General features: G+C 41.7%; 1 protein-coding gene across 1 annotated transcript in view; it reads right to left on the reverse strand.

Annotated features, from left to right (window-relative positions):
- The window catches only part of LOC146783086 (olfactory receptor 11A1-like), a 38,671-nt gene extending 27,461 nt beyond the window's left edge, over positions 1–11,210 (reverse strand). Inside the window, exon 1 of the mRNA XM_085637282.1 lies at positions 10,880–11,210. Within this exon, the coding sequence (XP_085493408.1) occupies positions 10,880–11,210 (331 nt within the window). The remainder of the gene's footprint in view (positions 1–10,879) is intronic.
- Positions 11,211–15,754: the final 4,544 nt, after the last annotated feature.

Consider the following 15,754-nt stretch of genomic DNA (forward strand, 5'->3'; position numbering starts at 1 on the left):
GTCTTTGTGTTTGCGTTGTTTGTTTGTTGTGCACAAAGTGATGTCAATGTGTACTAGTAGTAATCTATCTTTCTGTACACAATAAAGAATGACTCAAGTCAGTAATATTTATATTTCTACTCTTGTTGTGTCATAAAAATTATACTTATACTGCAGGCCGATCTTCAGTCAGTAAAAGTATCAGAGATGATGATGAAGTCAGGAGGAGGATGTTTCAGGAGTGGCATAAAACGGAAAAGCCTAAAGGTAAACACGTCAACAACAACCACAGCAGACCCAAATGTCTGTGTAGAAGTTGAATAGAGTGTAGCGGTGGGATGACTGCAGTGCATTGATTTTACTAACTTAAACTGTAAAATGCTATGTTTGGAATGGATAATGTGCTTTGCGTTTGTCCAACTCTTTGAGAGAAAAAAAAAGGACTCTAAAGTGTTAACGTAGGATGTGCTAATGCTAAGCACTGTGGGCCTGATCTCTCCTGTTACTGTTGAAAGTCAATGCTGGAAACAGACTAGAGTAGAGATGATGCATATGCATACATGCCACCTCGGAAAGTGTTCTTGTTGCACTACACCATCACTTGTGCATTTGTTTTCACTTTCTTTCTCAATATCCCCTTTGGTTTTCAATCTAAAATTACAGCCCGGGCCTTGGCCAAAACTTTGTAAAACATTACAATGCATATTAATTACCTTACCAATCAATCACCTTTTTTTTCCAGCCGGGCAGTGGCGAGTGGCGAGGCGACACACCCAAGATTGATGGACGAGAGGAGCAAGAGGAATGCCGAGATGCAAAAATCCAGTCCACATTTTTGACCAGGATAAGACAGTAACAGTATCTACTTTTAACTTCTTTTAAATAATTTGATTAATATCTTGTATACAATCTTTACAACAGTGTGTTCTTGGAGTTGTTATTATCAATCATCATTAGGTTTGCTCTGTGTTTACGATTCTTCACTACCAATATTTAAAATTTCTATTTGCTATCTGTTAAAGTATTAAGGCCGGAACAGAACAAGAAATAGAAGTGTATATAATCCGGGTCTCTCATCATCATGCATGCATTGCCTTTTTCTCCCTTAACATATGGATATGGTAGTCTTCAATGATTGCCGTTTGTTTGTCTATGTATGCATACTGTTTTTCTATGTCAAATCTTTCCCAAAATCCCCCTTCCCATCCATTCAACAAACCCTAACCCTCTTCCCCCGGGCTGTGTGACTTATTGTCGAGGTGTAACTAAATTAAATGTACACCAATACTTAATCACACACTTGCTGGGGCGGATGTGGTGAAAGCAACACTACTTCAATTTCAATGCAGAGCAATGATCTTCTTCTGCTTGCCCACCCATGAGTAGGATATTTCCGAGGTTATTTTATTTAACAAAGGAACATATACCTCAGCATGAATTGCCGGCATTGATTGGATTTGTTTGTTGTCATTCCTCATATACAGCACTAACTGTTAGACTGTAGGCATAGTCAAGTGACTCGAGTCGACACAACTATAGTTTGTAACTCTGTCTAGTAGGCTATCCTCCTAACCACCATTCAGTTTTTTTGTCAAATATTTGAGCATATAATTGTTGCTCGGTATGTTCTGTAATGTACTTCATTCAACTACTCCTCTAACAGTCTCTCAAAGGCGATTGACTTTCTCCTTTTCTTTTTTTGGAAATGCTGCCACCCTGCCAGTGTCTACTACTACTACTATACTACCACCACCACCACCCCAATCATGGCATGTATGAAAAAGGAAACCATCTTCACCATGCAGCCAGTGCTGTCCCACAGTTGGACATAAACATCAAGCACCGGTAAGAGAGAAGTTTGGGGGAGGCAGAATTAATAATGGACATGTTGTCAATGATTTCATTTTCACACACCACTCCAAAGAATGCATAGACTAGAGGACAGACTGAAAGTACTGGAAGGACCAGTCAATGAGTGAGGTGTGTCGCATCTATCTGTTTGTGTCTTATACAGTCAGCAAATTATTGAAATCAAACACAGGCTATGGGCGGCCATGCACCAGCAAGGAAACAGTGTGATGTAAAACAGTTACCCCACCTACAAAACATTAACAACATTGCATGTAACATAGAAAAATATATTTAATTTACCCTAACAAAAATAAACTAAACCCACAAAAGCTGACCCACCCCCCTCCCTAACCCCAACCACTGTCCACAGTAGAAAAAAGTCTAATGGCCAAACGAGTAAAGAACAAGAACAGGAATTAAAAAAGGGGCAGTGACAGGGACTAACTGGTGCGGCGGGACTGGAAGAGGACACGCATCTGGTGCATCTCGTCCTCTAAATGGGCGACGCGGCGTCTAAGGCCGCGGCAGTTGCAGCCACAGTGGGGGGGGGCACCGGAGATGGCACGGTGGCGGCGGGCAGCCGCCAGACGGTAGCGCTGTACCGCTGGAGGGCGGTGGCTGGGGCCCGGGGCACTGGAGGAGGCTTGAATTGCTGCTGCAGTCTCCTCCTCCTCCTCGGCTAGGACCACCAGCCGCTGGTATTCCTGCTGGATTGCCTCCAGCTTCCGGCGCCATGCCTTGGAGGCCAACTCCTTCCGGTTGAGTTTCGGAGTAGCTGTGTATCAAAAAGAAAAAAACAAGACAATTGTAAAATATAGTCTTAATAAAACAGTAGGACAAGGTAATTATTTATACACATAGTGGCATGGTAGAGTAGCACTATAAAATAAAGCACAGTAGTACATAACATTTTAAATGTCGCCCGTCCTTCTTCCTTCCACCTGTCTTACACTTTTTAGTTGAACAGTGCACCAGGTGCTCTTCTCCATAAAACTTTCAAAGCGGAGTTGAAATCAGATAGATGAGGCCATTGGTTACTCAATACTCCGGCTCCTAGTCCTATACCAATTAAAGGGAATACTAGTCTTCTAGTTCACTCTTCAAACGTCCCCAACAACTCATACTTACTTACGACATCGGATAGCGGGCGGACTTTGTCCGCCCGCCATCCGACTGCTAAAAAGCGTGGGGGTCCCGTGGGGACAATTAATTAGGATGATGCGCCCGGCACAGTGGCGGGCGCACCCTGTTTTTTAAAATTTAATTTCTGGTTGGCTTTGCTGAAAGCAATGCTAAAATGTTGTGCTGCTTTTCCAAGCACAACATGACGGGCCCCGCACGGAGCCTGTCACGTTTTGCTTTGAAAGGCGGGGGATACCATAGCATAGGTAGGTACCCTCCCTGGGGGCCCCCAAGCATACTCTGCAATGTGTGCATGCCTTTCCGTGGCGGACGGCAATGCCGCCACGCAAAGGCATTCCAAAATGCAGATTATATGGCTGGCGGTGTGGTGAGAGAGACACCACCGCCATATTGAACCCTTTTCCGCCTGGTCGACATGTCTGAATATTTTCTACAGGGATGGCGGGAGGTTTGCCCCTGCGGTGACGGCAGTGAATTCCAGCCGGCCCGGCGGGGGCAATACGCCCACCATCCTAATGGGGCCCTAAGTCACAACTGTACAGTATACATATACATACAGTACATACAGTACACCTTTGCAGTGAGTGTGCTGTCAAGTTCAACAATAGTTAAGGATTATGAATCTAACTTACCACCGCCTGCCACTGGTGCTGCCACTCCCCCTACCGCTCCGTTGCTATCTGCAACTGCCGCATCCTCGCCCTCCGCGTCGCCTTCGCTGGCCCCGGCAATGGTGATCAGTAGTGCGCCTAGAAAACATTACACATTTATTAGGCGTCATATACACCTCCCCCCTATTGATCAGTAGCAAGGTTGAAAAATGAGTTAATACTAACATACATCACTAGTACAAATCAGGTAGTAGTAGAGTAGACACTAATAGTTATATGATCATTGTAGCCTTTGCTTGATTAGCCCTAGCCATGCACATGTGACGTTACCTTTACCTTGCAGCTTCTTAAGACACCTGTGAGCCCACATGACCTGCCTCACACTGCTACTGTCTAGTCTACGCGCTGCGTACAAGCGGTCAACAAACATTAACAAGCCACTTTTTTAGGAAGAACTTGTGTACTACTGTTACTGTTAGTCCATATTGCTTATCCATAGATGCTACACTTTTTGGCACGGCTGAGAAATGCTTGCAAGTTGCAATATACTAACGCACACCATTTCTTTTTTCGCATTACAGACGCAAGATTCCCTTCTACGAACAAGAGCTTCTGAACGATGCACCAACTACCAGTACTAGGTTCTTCTGAGGTGAGGGGTCCCTTCACTCACATCTTCATTTATAAATTTATATAAACTAAATTGCTATGGGATGGTGGTGGTGCCTTCCACCACTGTTCAGTTATCATGATTTAATTCCCAACTGTATAAGTGTAACAATGTATATTGTTTTAATGTTATTGATTTGCCGGTTGGTGCAGCTAAGAAAACAGTGTACAGACCTTCTCAAATTGAAATAAACATTTTAAACTTAAATAGACTTGGTGGTGTTTGGTGTGGACTAACTTACACGAGTGAGCAAATTAAAGTAAGGGTGTGCATGTGAATTGCTTCCACGACAGAGGTTGGATGTGTTATGTTCTGGGTTGTCTACTTGTTGGGTATCTTGGGGGGAGGGTTCCGAGACCTAATAGGTATGACAAGACAGTACTATAGTCAAGCAGTGGAATTGTGGTGGGTGCGGAATTTCTGATTGAGGTGTGCAAGGAAGGTCCAACCTAGGCCTGGGCGGTAAATTCCGTTCCGCTCGCGGAATTTGCGGAATTTCGGTAATTTCGCGTTCCGCGGAGAACGCGAAATTGCCCAAAATTCTGCTTTCCGCGACTTCGCGAAATTTTTTCTTGTTCGCGTTCTCAAAATGCGTGTTCACGAGATATTTCTCCCCGAGCACGCAAACAGCAACTGTGAACAGGAAAAAAGCATCGCGAACAAGCAAATCCGCGTGTTCGCGGAATTTCTGCATGTTCGCGGAGATTTTTACCGTTTCGCGGAGATTTGCGTAACGCGATCATGCAAATTCCGCCCACCCCTAGTCCAACCTACCATCACCAACATGCTATTTTCTGGTGCAAATGTATGTGCAAGATCCCTACAACAGTGGTATGTCCTATAGGGTATCATATAAAAATATTAAGAAATCTGGTAGGGCTGTTGTTGCTGTGAATTTTCAAAGCCTCAACATCAATAAGAGTAAAAGTAGTACAAGACAACGACCCAACGGATTGTACGAGCTACTGGTGAATATGAGTTTTATATTACAACCTTTCACAAAGAGTGGCACTGGCTAACTGGGCAAGACTAGCTACTACAGTACAGACAGACTGATAGTATGTAGTAGTAGTAGTAGTACTCAGAGTCATCATAGCGGAGGCAGGGATAAGATTTTTGAAACCGTACAGATCGAAGGATAATTGGTGGTAAAAAAATAGCATTTGGAAACACACTATAGTTCGGGAAAAATGGGGCAGTAAAAGTTATGGAATAAGAAATATTATTAAAAACAAGAAGACTTACTGGGGCCAGCAGAGGAGCCCTCAGCGGTGTCCTCCTGGTGGTGTTCCTGTCCCGCCGACTGCCCAGTCCCTGTCGGTCTGCCCCTGGGTGCTGATGAACAGGAAAGATATCAGAAAGAGACAAACATTGATGGATGGTGTCAAACAAATACAATATTTTTCAACAACGGTCAAAAAACACTTATGTAAACAACAATTGCAATAACTACATTGACCGATCTCATCTGGTCAACATGTAATATCGAGGGATTCGCAGTTCGACTACTTAAGTTACTATTTATCAACAGTAATCCAGTCTTCCATTCTGATTCCAGAAAACTAAGTTACAACTAAGCCTAAGTAGTAGTACAACGTACCACCCAACCTAGCCCACCTATTCCAGGCATGCCAATTGTACATTAAGTATGCATTTCCACTGTATTCCTCAACAATGCGTATGGTCCAATCATGGAGGACACATGAACATGACTACATTTTTTGTATACACCAAATTTTGGTTTGATTGATGCTGATCTGCTACTGCTAAGTAACTGCTAAACCTACCTCCACTCATTGAACAAACTAGAAAAGGTTCTAAAGACTGCCGTACTAGCAGCACGTCACGTAACTGAGTGAGGGGGGGCATCACGCATACCACTAACCAATTAAAAGCTCATACAAAGTACCTAAACCTAAGTATCAATCCGCCCCTATCTATTAGTGACAGGACAAAGTAAGGAGTGGACGTGAGTCACTGTAGCATTACGTAACTTAATTTCTCTAAAATAAACTCGTAAAGAATCACGCTAAGCAAGCGCAAACGCAAAGCTGCAAACAAGTAAGATTAGTAGTAGCGCAGAAGAGCAACTGTGTCATAATCACAGAAGACTTTTAAACGTTATTAACCTGGAATGTATTGTAAGCAGCAACATTCTAGCTGGTTGGAAGGAAAAAAAGATATTCGCAATAAATAACATAGAGCAGAAGAACAGACACAAAGTTGTAATAATTAAATAGGTACTCACCAAGCCCCGGGACCTCCACTCCTAGCAGGTCCAGCAGGTCCTGCTCACGGTCCAGGATGTCGGACCACCGGTGCGTCAGCTGTGCCTGGGTGCGCCGGACCCCAGAGATGCGCGACACTGCCCGGCGCACCTTCCCCCACCGCTGCCGACGCTCCCGGAGGCCGTACCCGGACCCAGGCCTGCCACCTGCTGCCAGGGTAGAGGGGAGGTGGCGCTGCACAAAGAAAATTAGTGCAGCCAACTCCACCTCCCCAAATAAGGCCCGTGCCTGCACCCCTTGTGGGCGCCCCTTCCGCAAGGAAGGCGGTCGCGGCTCTGGCTGCGCCGGCGAACAGCCCTACCCTTGGACATGGTTCTGGGGACGGGGCGGGAAAGAAAAGCTAAAATAAATAAAGGAGTAAAGGAAATAAATAGCAGGCAATAGAAAGAGAAAAAGTAGCTAAAAAACAAAAAAAAAGTAGACAAAAACCAAAAATATAGAAGCAGGAAAATAGTTAGAGAAATAATAAGTAATAAAGATCCAAAAAAAGTGGCTATAAACAAAGGATTGAAAAGATTTAGGGAGGATTGAAAATCAGGCCCCAGAACCATGCAATAGAGTGAAAAACAGGATGGCTGCGCCCATTGCGACCACGTGCGCAAGTTCGCGCGATATTTTCTCCCCGAGCAAGCAAAAAGCAACGCGATCAAGTAAAAGCGGTCGCGAACAGGAAATATCGACCGCGAACAGGCGCAAACATGCATTGCGCGACCCGGAACAGGAAGTAAGCATCGCGAGAGGGCGGGACCAGTGAAAACAAGATGGCCGTGCCCGTGAGCAACCGCATGGGTAAGTTGGCGACCCGCGATCACGCAAAAAATACCGCGAACAGGCGGCAAAAAAACTTCCGCGTCTTCGCGATATTTCCGGCGTGTTTGCGGAGATTTTCTGCATTTTCGCGATAATTTGCGAAAGTTAATTTCGCAAATTCCGCCCACCCCTAATTTTAATCATAAGATGTACATGTTAAAAAATCTGAAAATATTTTTTATTAACCAGCAAATATAGATGTGTTACTATTGCAGTACCAGTACTGCAATAGGAACTTAAGGCAGCTGATCTTGATGGCAAGCATCCCACTCTGAAAATTGTTCCAGGACCCCTGCCTTGATGTGAACAAAGTGAAGGACAAACCAGGGGAAACTATGACTATCCTGTTTAAACACCTGGGGCCAGATGTTGTAACCTTTCACACAATGCAGTCAAGCAACGCAACTTGCTGTTCCATATCTACTAAGGTATGGTGCACTTCTGCTCTCTTATAGACCTCATACAACTAAGACAGCTCAGCGCCAATACAGGCGTCTTTGCATCCTGGTTCAAGGGTTCCTGCTTTACAAGGAGAATTTGTTTGTGCAGGAGGGGATACCTTCCTGAACAAAAACAATCCATTGATGCGTTGTTCACTTTCTATGTGTGCTGCAGAAAGGATTTGTAAACATCTATTACCATTTTGTGTCGTGGCTGTGCCCCAAATGTGGTGCGACCACGATGCAAAATGTTGGTAAATATGGCCCTCTGTCCCCTTTGCGCAGCAGTTGGTTATGGCAAAATCAGTGATTTTGATTTCCCAAATTTCAAAGACGTTATTACTATTGTCTGAGGAGCCTCAAAGTCATGGGTCAAAACCAGCCGGGTAAAAACAAGCACATCAAAGCCATCCATATGAGGAGACATTCTATAGGGCCGACCCTGACACCAGACTCACCCATCAACCCCTGAGCCTGGACGACTGAAAGCCTGGGTCCACTAGGTTGGGACCACCTCGCAGCCTTGAACTGTAGAACTAACAATGCTCTTCCAAACGTAAAAGGATGTTTGCCAAATGAAGGAATTTTGTTTATCTCCAAGACGCCTTCGCCTGCGAATGACTGTGAATAAAAGGTTGGTGGCTTTTTTGCCAATGTCTATGTATCATTACGCAAGCTTAAAAAAGAAGAATAAACTCCCTAAAAACCGTGACATTGATCAGGAAAAAAACACAAGGCGGAGGGATACAGACAAGATTTCTAATTGGGTAACCGGCAGGGCTTTCACCGTTCTTGTGTAACTGGCAGGGCTCACGCTGTACTCGTGTTACTAGCAGGGCTCACCTGGACTTGTGTTAATGGCAGGACTGACACTGTACTTGTGTTATTGGCAGGGCTCACGGTGTACTTTTATTACTGGCAAGGCTCACACTGTACTTGTGTTACTGGCAGGGCTCACACCGCATTGTGTTACTGGCAGGGCTCACACTGTACTTGTGTTACTGTCAGGGCTTAAGCTGTACTTGTGTTACTGGCAGGTCTCATGCTGTACTTGTGTTACTACTAGAGACAAAAGCAGCTAAGTATGCACTCAATATTCTCAAACTAAAGCTGTAATGTTACTGTGTACTCAAAAGTAATCAGATTTCAAACAAAATTAGTGTGCAACTGAAAGATGGCACTGCCAGCCACCTGTATACAACAATGTCAAGAGAAAATCTAAACAAATGTTTAGAAAAACAAGTGCACTACTCAGTGCCCAGGTGGGGCATATTCATATTTAGACATAAATAAATGACGTAACTATGACGAATCTTATCTAGGCAAGTGAAACAATTATTCAAGAGTGACACCATTATATTACATTAATATCATCATCATGATTGATTCTCCACACTTAAAGCACAAATAAATGTCAAAGCTGAATCCATGTGTCCATATGGTTTTTACTCGATAGCGAGAAAAGATTAACAGAAAAATGCTTCTTCTCAGCAAGAATTCACAATTTCAGAAGGCAAATCCCAATGCATTTCGGGCTTAAAACATAGCCCTTCATCAGGGGAATCTCTAGAAACAAACCATATATATGTCAATTAAAGATATCACAAATAATCACACTAAATAAAGTTATGCTGTACAAGGAAAGCGCAAGGGGATAGCATTATGGTCATAACAACAGAAGTAAAGTACCACCACCAAAGAAACCGAAACAACATGGTGTTAAATGCCTAAAAAGTATGTGTGTATTAAAGAAAAAATTAGTGCTCAAAACAGTGCCTTGTTGATAACTACGCAAACCATTACCCGTGTAGCAACATACAACACCAACACCTCAAGAAACCAATTCGTTGTATTAAAATTGTCCTCTTTTCGCAAAAATAATGCATACCTGAAAAACTACGATGGGTGAACCACAAATGGCGTGTTAGAAGCACAACGCTACGTATTTATATAGCAATCCTGGAGTCCCACTGTAAAAGATGCGTGAATTACACCAAAAACCTCATCGTAACATCTCGTTCACATAAATGTATGGTTAACCCAGAAGCAAAGCTTACCACTAATTCTCACAAAAGTGAGATTAATCCAAATAGTCAACCAACAGGAAGTATTCTAGTGCAGCCAACGTGTGAGCTCTGAAAAATAACAAAACGCGATTTTCAGCATACTAGTAAGAATCCATATCTTCTTCGAGTCTAATACGAAGACGACGTTAACACTTACCCAATCGAACTGTGTTACACCCCAAATCACCAAACAACGCTGGCTCTTCGAAAAAGCCGCCCGCGTCGGCGTGTTTTCATGTGAGTATGGTAATGGAAACAGGACTAGCTTTTCCACTATGTCTATGCCGTATCACACGGCCGCCATATTTAAAGAGTTACACCATATAAACAAAACCAAAATATAGGTGAAAGAATAGCTCAATAGAAAATAACTAAATAAAATAAAATAAATAAAATTAACAATGGTGATACGAGTAAGAAATACACAACAGAAATGCAACAAATAAAAGAGAAAGGAGAGAAGAGAAACAACTGGTGCACGACCAATAATGCTTTACATCAAATGGGGGTACAAATGCAACAAACTATAGGCATTATACATGAATAATACATCAATGAATTGCATGAGCCTTGATGATGAACTTTTATAAAAAACAGGACAATTCGAACTTATCATTAAGCCCCTTTGGCAAGAGACTTTGCATGAACCAAATCCAATATGCTTCGCGCTGCAGCAGGAACTTAGTCATATCTCTATCAGGACGTAGTGTCACTTTCTCTAAAATACCAAATCGCAATTGTGCAATAGAATGCTTTTTCTCAAGCCAGTGTGCTGCAAGAGGTGAGCTGGTGGTTTTAGTACGAATTCTACTCTTGTGTTCAGTCATTCGGACCCGAATTGACCTTTCCGTTTTGCCAACATAGAACATCTCGCATGGGCACTTGATGAAATATATAACATGGTGGCTGTTACAATTCGCATCAAAATTAAGGGTGATCTTTGTCCCTGTCCAGGGATGAGTTATGTACTTGCCAGTAACGGCATTGTTACAATGTGAGCAGTTCATACAAGTAGTCATACCTCTAAATGACATGGTGGGTTTGACAGAAGTCTGATTAAGCATTTCCTTTAAGTTGTTGGACCTTTTATAAGCAAATAATGGTTGCTCTGAAAAAAGATTACCAAAATCAGCTTCATTTTGGAGTAAGTCCCAACGTTGTAGGATACTTTTTTTGATGTAGTTGGAATTTCTAGAAAAAGTGGATACAAATACTTCCCGGCTAGAGGAAACCGGTTTGTCCTGTTTAAGAAGAAGTGATTCACGACTCTTAGTCATTGCTCGACTTTCTGCATCATTCACCAATTTCAAAGGATAACCTCTAGCTAGAAATTTATCCTTGAATTCATGCATGGTCTGCACGCTTGACTCAGGGTCAGAAGAGATGCGTCTGATTCTTAATAGTTGAGAGAAAGGCAAATGTCTTTTGAGAGACCAAGGATGAAAACACTGATAATGCAAACCATTATTTCGATCAGTCTGTTTCTTATATACCGCTGTCTCAATGTGAGTTCCTGTCCTTGTCAGAGTGACATCAAGATATGCAATACTTAAAGGATCAACAGAATATGTGAATTGAATACGAGGATTAATTGTATTCAACTGATGGATGCATGATACTAGTACATGTTTAGACCCCTGCCATACAACCAAAATGTCATCTATATATCGACGATACAGCAAAAGATTAGATGCCCACAATGGATTAGAGAGAATATGCTCAGTTTCATATTTAAGCATAAAAATGTTGGCATAGCTGGGTGCCCCAGAAAAGCCCATCGATGTGCCATTGGCTTGAAGAAACAAATTGCCCTTCCACTGAAAATAACTATGGAATAAACAAAAGTGTAGTAGTTCTAATAAAAACACTTTATTGGCTCTGATGGAGTCTTGCTTAAGTAAGGCCCATTCAACAGCTTCTATCCCCTCAACATGGGGAATCGAAGTATACAAAGACACAACATCGATAGTGCAAAAAAAGACTTCAGATGACGATGGCAATCTCATGTCTGCTATGATGTTCAATAGATGCTTGGTGTCCTGTAGATAAGATGGACTAGACTGCACCATTGGTTGAAAAAAGGTGTCTAAGTATCATCCTAGTGAATCATGAATCGACCCACAACCGGAGACTATAGGTCTCAACGGGGGGTCAGTTACATTTTTGTGAATCTTTGGCAGCATGTACAAGGATGGTCTACGAGGAAATCTTGTAAACAAAAACTCTCTGGTCTTAGTGTTAATCCAGCCCATATCCTCAGCATTCTGTAAAATTGAATTTAATAAAGACAAAAAGGAACTGGTAGGATCAGTGGTGAGCGGAATGTAGGTATCTTGGTCAAGTAGCATTGTCTCAACTTTGGTTTCATAATGAGAACGATCCATCACAACAAGTGCCCCTCCCTTATCTGCTTTCGTAAAATGAAGAGTGGTATTACATCTTAGAGAGTTCAAAGCCATTTTTTCACCTTTTGTCAAGTTGAAAGACACTGTTTTTAAACATGGAATGTGTTTGAAGTCCTGTTTGACCAGATTCTCAAATAAATCAATCGTTTTATGTGAGAAAGGAGGTAAGAAGGAGCTTTTAGGTCTGAATTCTAGATTACCATCCTCTGCTGTAAGAGTAGGACTAGTTTCAATTGTGGAAAAAAAGTATCGAAGGCGTAGCTTTCTGGTGAATTTAAAAAGATCAACCTGCGAATCAAGGGCCTTTCCTGTATATGATGGAACAAAGGAACAGCCTTTGTTAAGAACTGAAGTTTGCTTGGGAGTTAAAGATTTAGACGAAATGTTAACTACTAGTGTTTCTTCCTTCTTGAGGGTCCTGTTTTTGTCAAATCTGTGCCCTCTGCGGGTTTTGCAGAGGGAGTTACTGTTGGAGGTTGGTTTGACGCTGGGCTTATCTCCAAAAAAGACACCTTAGATGTACTCGGCCCAGTTTCAGCTGGTACACTGTCTTGTGACTGAACATGAGTAGAGACAGGTGGACGGGACAACTGAGTATCTGTAACCGAAACTAAACTCTCCTCAGAGGAGGTAGTTCCCTGTTTCTGCCAGTTACGTTTCTGGGCGTATACTTCCGCCCAGGTATAGACCTCATCTAACTTATAATCAATAGTGTCCCTGCGGAATTTTCTAATTTTGCGCTCATGTATTTCTTTAGCATAGTTGTCTAATTTAAGATTAATGTCATCAAGTGTTTTAGACCAAACTTCAGGTGCCATTTGGGATATTAAAGTGGCCTGCAAATTTTTAATTTCAGATTCAAGCTCAACAATGACTTGTGATAATTCTTCCACAATCAAAAGGATTAAATCCAAAGAGCACTTATTGAGAATGGCGTACCATTTCTCCATAAATTTCTTGTTCATGTTAAATAGCATGGGCTTAATCGCTAAACGCAAACCCCTTGGAATCCTGCTCGCTTTATGATACTGAACAAGAGTAGTCGCGTGCAGGCGCTGATTAACTTCGCGGCGCATTAAGTATTCCAATTGCCGAAGCTGCTGTAGGGTTGAACCTGTGGATGTATCAAATGCCCTTGCTTCCTTGATCAGCCCATAGATATCACTAGCTTCAGCTGATGTATATGCTTTCGTGTGAGCTCGATTGTCTGTCAAATGTACAATCTCTTCAAACGACATTTTTACAGTATTACAATTAATCAGTGGTGCAAAAGTGAGCTGCAAAGGCAGTAAAAAATGTAAAACTAGAGACAAAAGCAGCTAAGTATGCACTCAATATTCTCAAACTAAAGCTGTAATGTTACTGTGTACTCAAAAGTAATCAGATTTCAAACAAAATTAGTGTGCACCTGAAAGATGGCACTGCCAGCCACCTGTATACAACAATGTCAAGAGAAAATCTAAACAAATGTTTAGAAAAACAAGTGCACTACTCAGTGCCCAGGTGGGGCATGTTCATATTTAGACATAAATAAATGACGTAACTATGACGAATCTTATCTAGGCAAGTGAACAATGCCGTTACTGGCAAGTACATAACTCATCCCTGGACAGGGACAAAGATCACCCTTAATTTTGATGCAAATTGTAACAGCCACCATGTTATATATTTCATCAAGTGCCCATGCGAGATGTTCTATGTTGGCAAAACGGAAAGGTCAATTCGGGTCCGAATGACTGAACACAAGAGTAGAATTCGTACTAAAACCACCAGCTCACCTCTTGTAGCACACTGGCTTGAGAAAAAGCATTCTATTGCACAATTGCGATTTGGTATTTTAGAGAAAGTGACACTACGTCCTGATAGAGATATGACTAAGTTCCTGCTGCAGCGCGAAGCATATTGGATTTGGTTCATGCAAAGTCTCTTGCCAAAGGGGCTTAATGATAAGTTCGAATTGTCCTGTTTTTTATAAAAGTTCATCATCAAGGCTCATGCAATTCATTGATGTATTATTCATGTATAATGCCTATAGTTTGTTGCATTTGTACCCCCATTTGATGTAAAGCATTATTGGTCGTGTACCAGTTGTTTCTCTTCTCTCCTTTTTCTTTTATTTGTTGCATTTCTGTTGTGTATTTCTTACTCGTATCACCATTGTTAATTTTATTTATTTTATTTTATTTAGTTATTTTCTATTGAGCTATTCTTTCACCTATATTTTGGTTTTGTTTATATGGTGTAACTCTTTAAATATGGTGGCCGTGTGATACGGCATAGACATAGTGGAAAAGCTAGTCCTGTTTCCATTACCATACTCACATGAAAACACGCCGACGCAGGCGGCTTTTTCGAAGAGCCAGCGTTGTTTGGTGATTTGGGGTGTAACACAGTTCGATTGGGTAAGTGTTAACGTCGTCTTCGTATTAGACTCGAAGAAGATTTGGATTCTTACTAGTATGCTGAAAATCGCGTTTTGTTATTTTTCAGAGCTCACACGTTGGCTGCACTAGAATACTTCCTGTTGGTTGACTATTTGGATTAATCTCACTTTTGTGAGAATTAGTGGTAAGCTTTGCTTCTGGGTTAACCATACATTTATGTGAACGAGATGTTACGATGAGGTTTTTGGTGTAATTCACGCATCTTTTACAGTGGGACTCCAGGATTGCTATATAAATACGTAGCGTTGTGCTTCTAACACGCCATTTGTGGTTCACCCATCGTAGTTTTTCAGGTATGCATTATTTTTGCGAAAAGAGGACAATTTTAATACAACGAATTGGTTTCTTGAAGTGTTGGTGTTGTATGTTGCTACACGGGTAATGGTTTGCGTAGTTATCAACAAGGCACTGTTTTGAGCACTAATTTTTTCTTTAATACACACATACTTTTTAGGCATTTAACACCATGTTGTTTCGGTTTCTTTGGTGGTGGTACTTTACTTCTGTTGTTATGACCATAATGCTATCCCCTTGCGCTTTCCTTGTACAGCATAACTTTATTTAGTGTGATTATTTGTGATATCTTTAATTGACATATATATGGTTTGTTTCTAGAGATTCCCCTGATGAAGGGCTATGTTTTAAGCCCGAAATGCATTGGGATTTGCCTTCTGAAATTGTGAATTCTTGCTGAGAAGAAGCATTTTTCTGTTAATCTTTTCTCGCTATCGAGTAAAAACCATATGGACACATGGATTCAGCTTTGACATTTATTTGTGCTTTAAGTGTGGAGAATCAATCATGATGATGATATTAATGTAATATAATGGTGTCACTCTTGAATAATTGTTTCACTTGCCTAGATAAGATTCGTCATAGTTACGTCATTTATTTATGTCTAAATATGAATATGCCCCACCTGGGCACTGAGTAGTGCACTTGTTTTTCTAAACATTTGTTTAGATTTTCTCTTGACGTACTTGTGTTACTGGCAGGGTTAAGGCCGTTCTTGTGTTACTGGCAGGCCTCACGGTGTACTTGTGTTTT

The sequence above is a fragment of the Triturus cristatus genome, chromosome 12, assembly GCF_964204655.1.
Source record: "Triturus cristatus chromosome 12, aTriCri1.1, whole genome shotgun sequence".
NCBI classification, from domain to species: domain Eukaryota; kingdom Metazoa; phylum Chordata; class Amphibia; order Caudata; family Salamandridae; genus Triturus; species Triturus cristatus.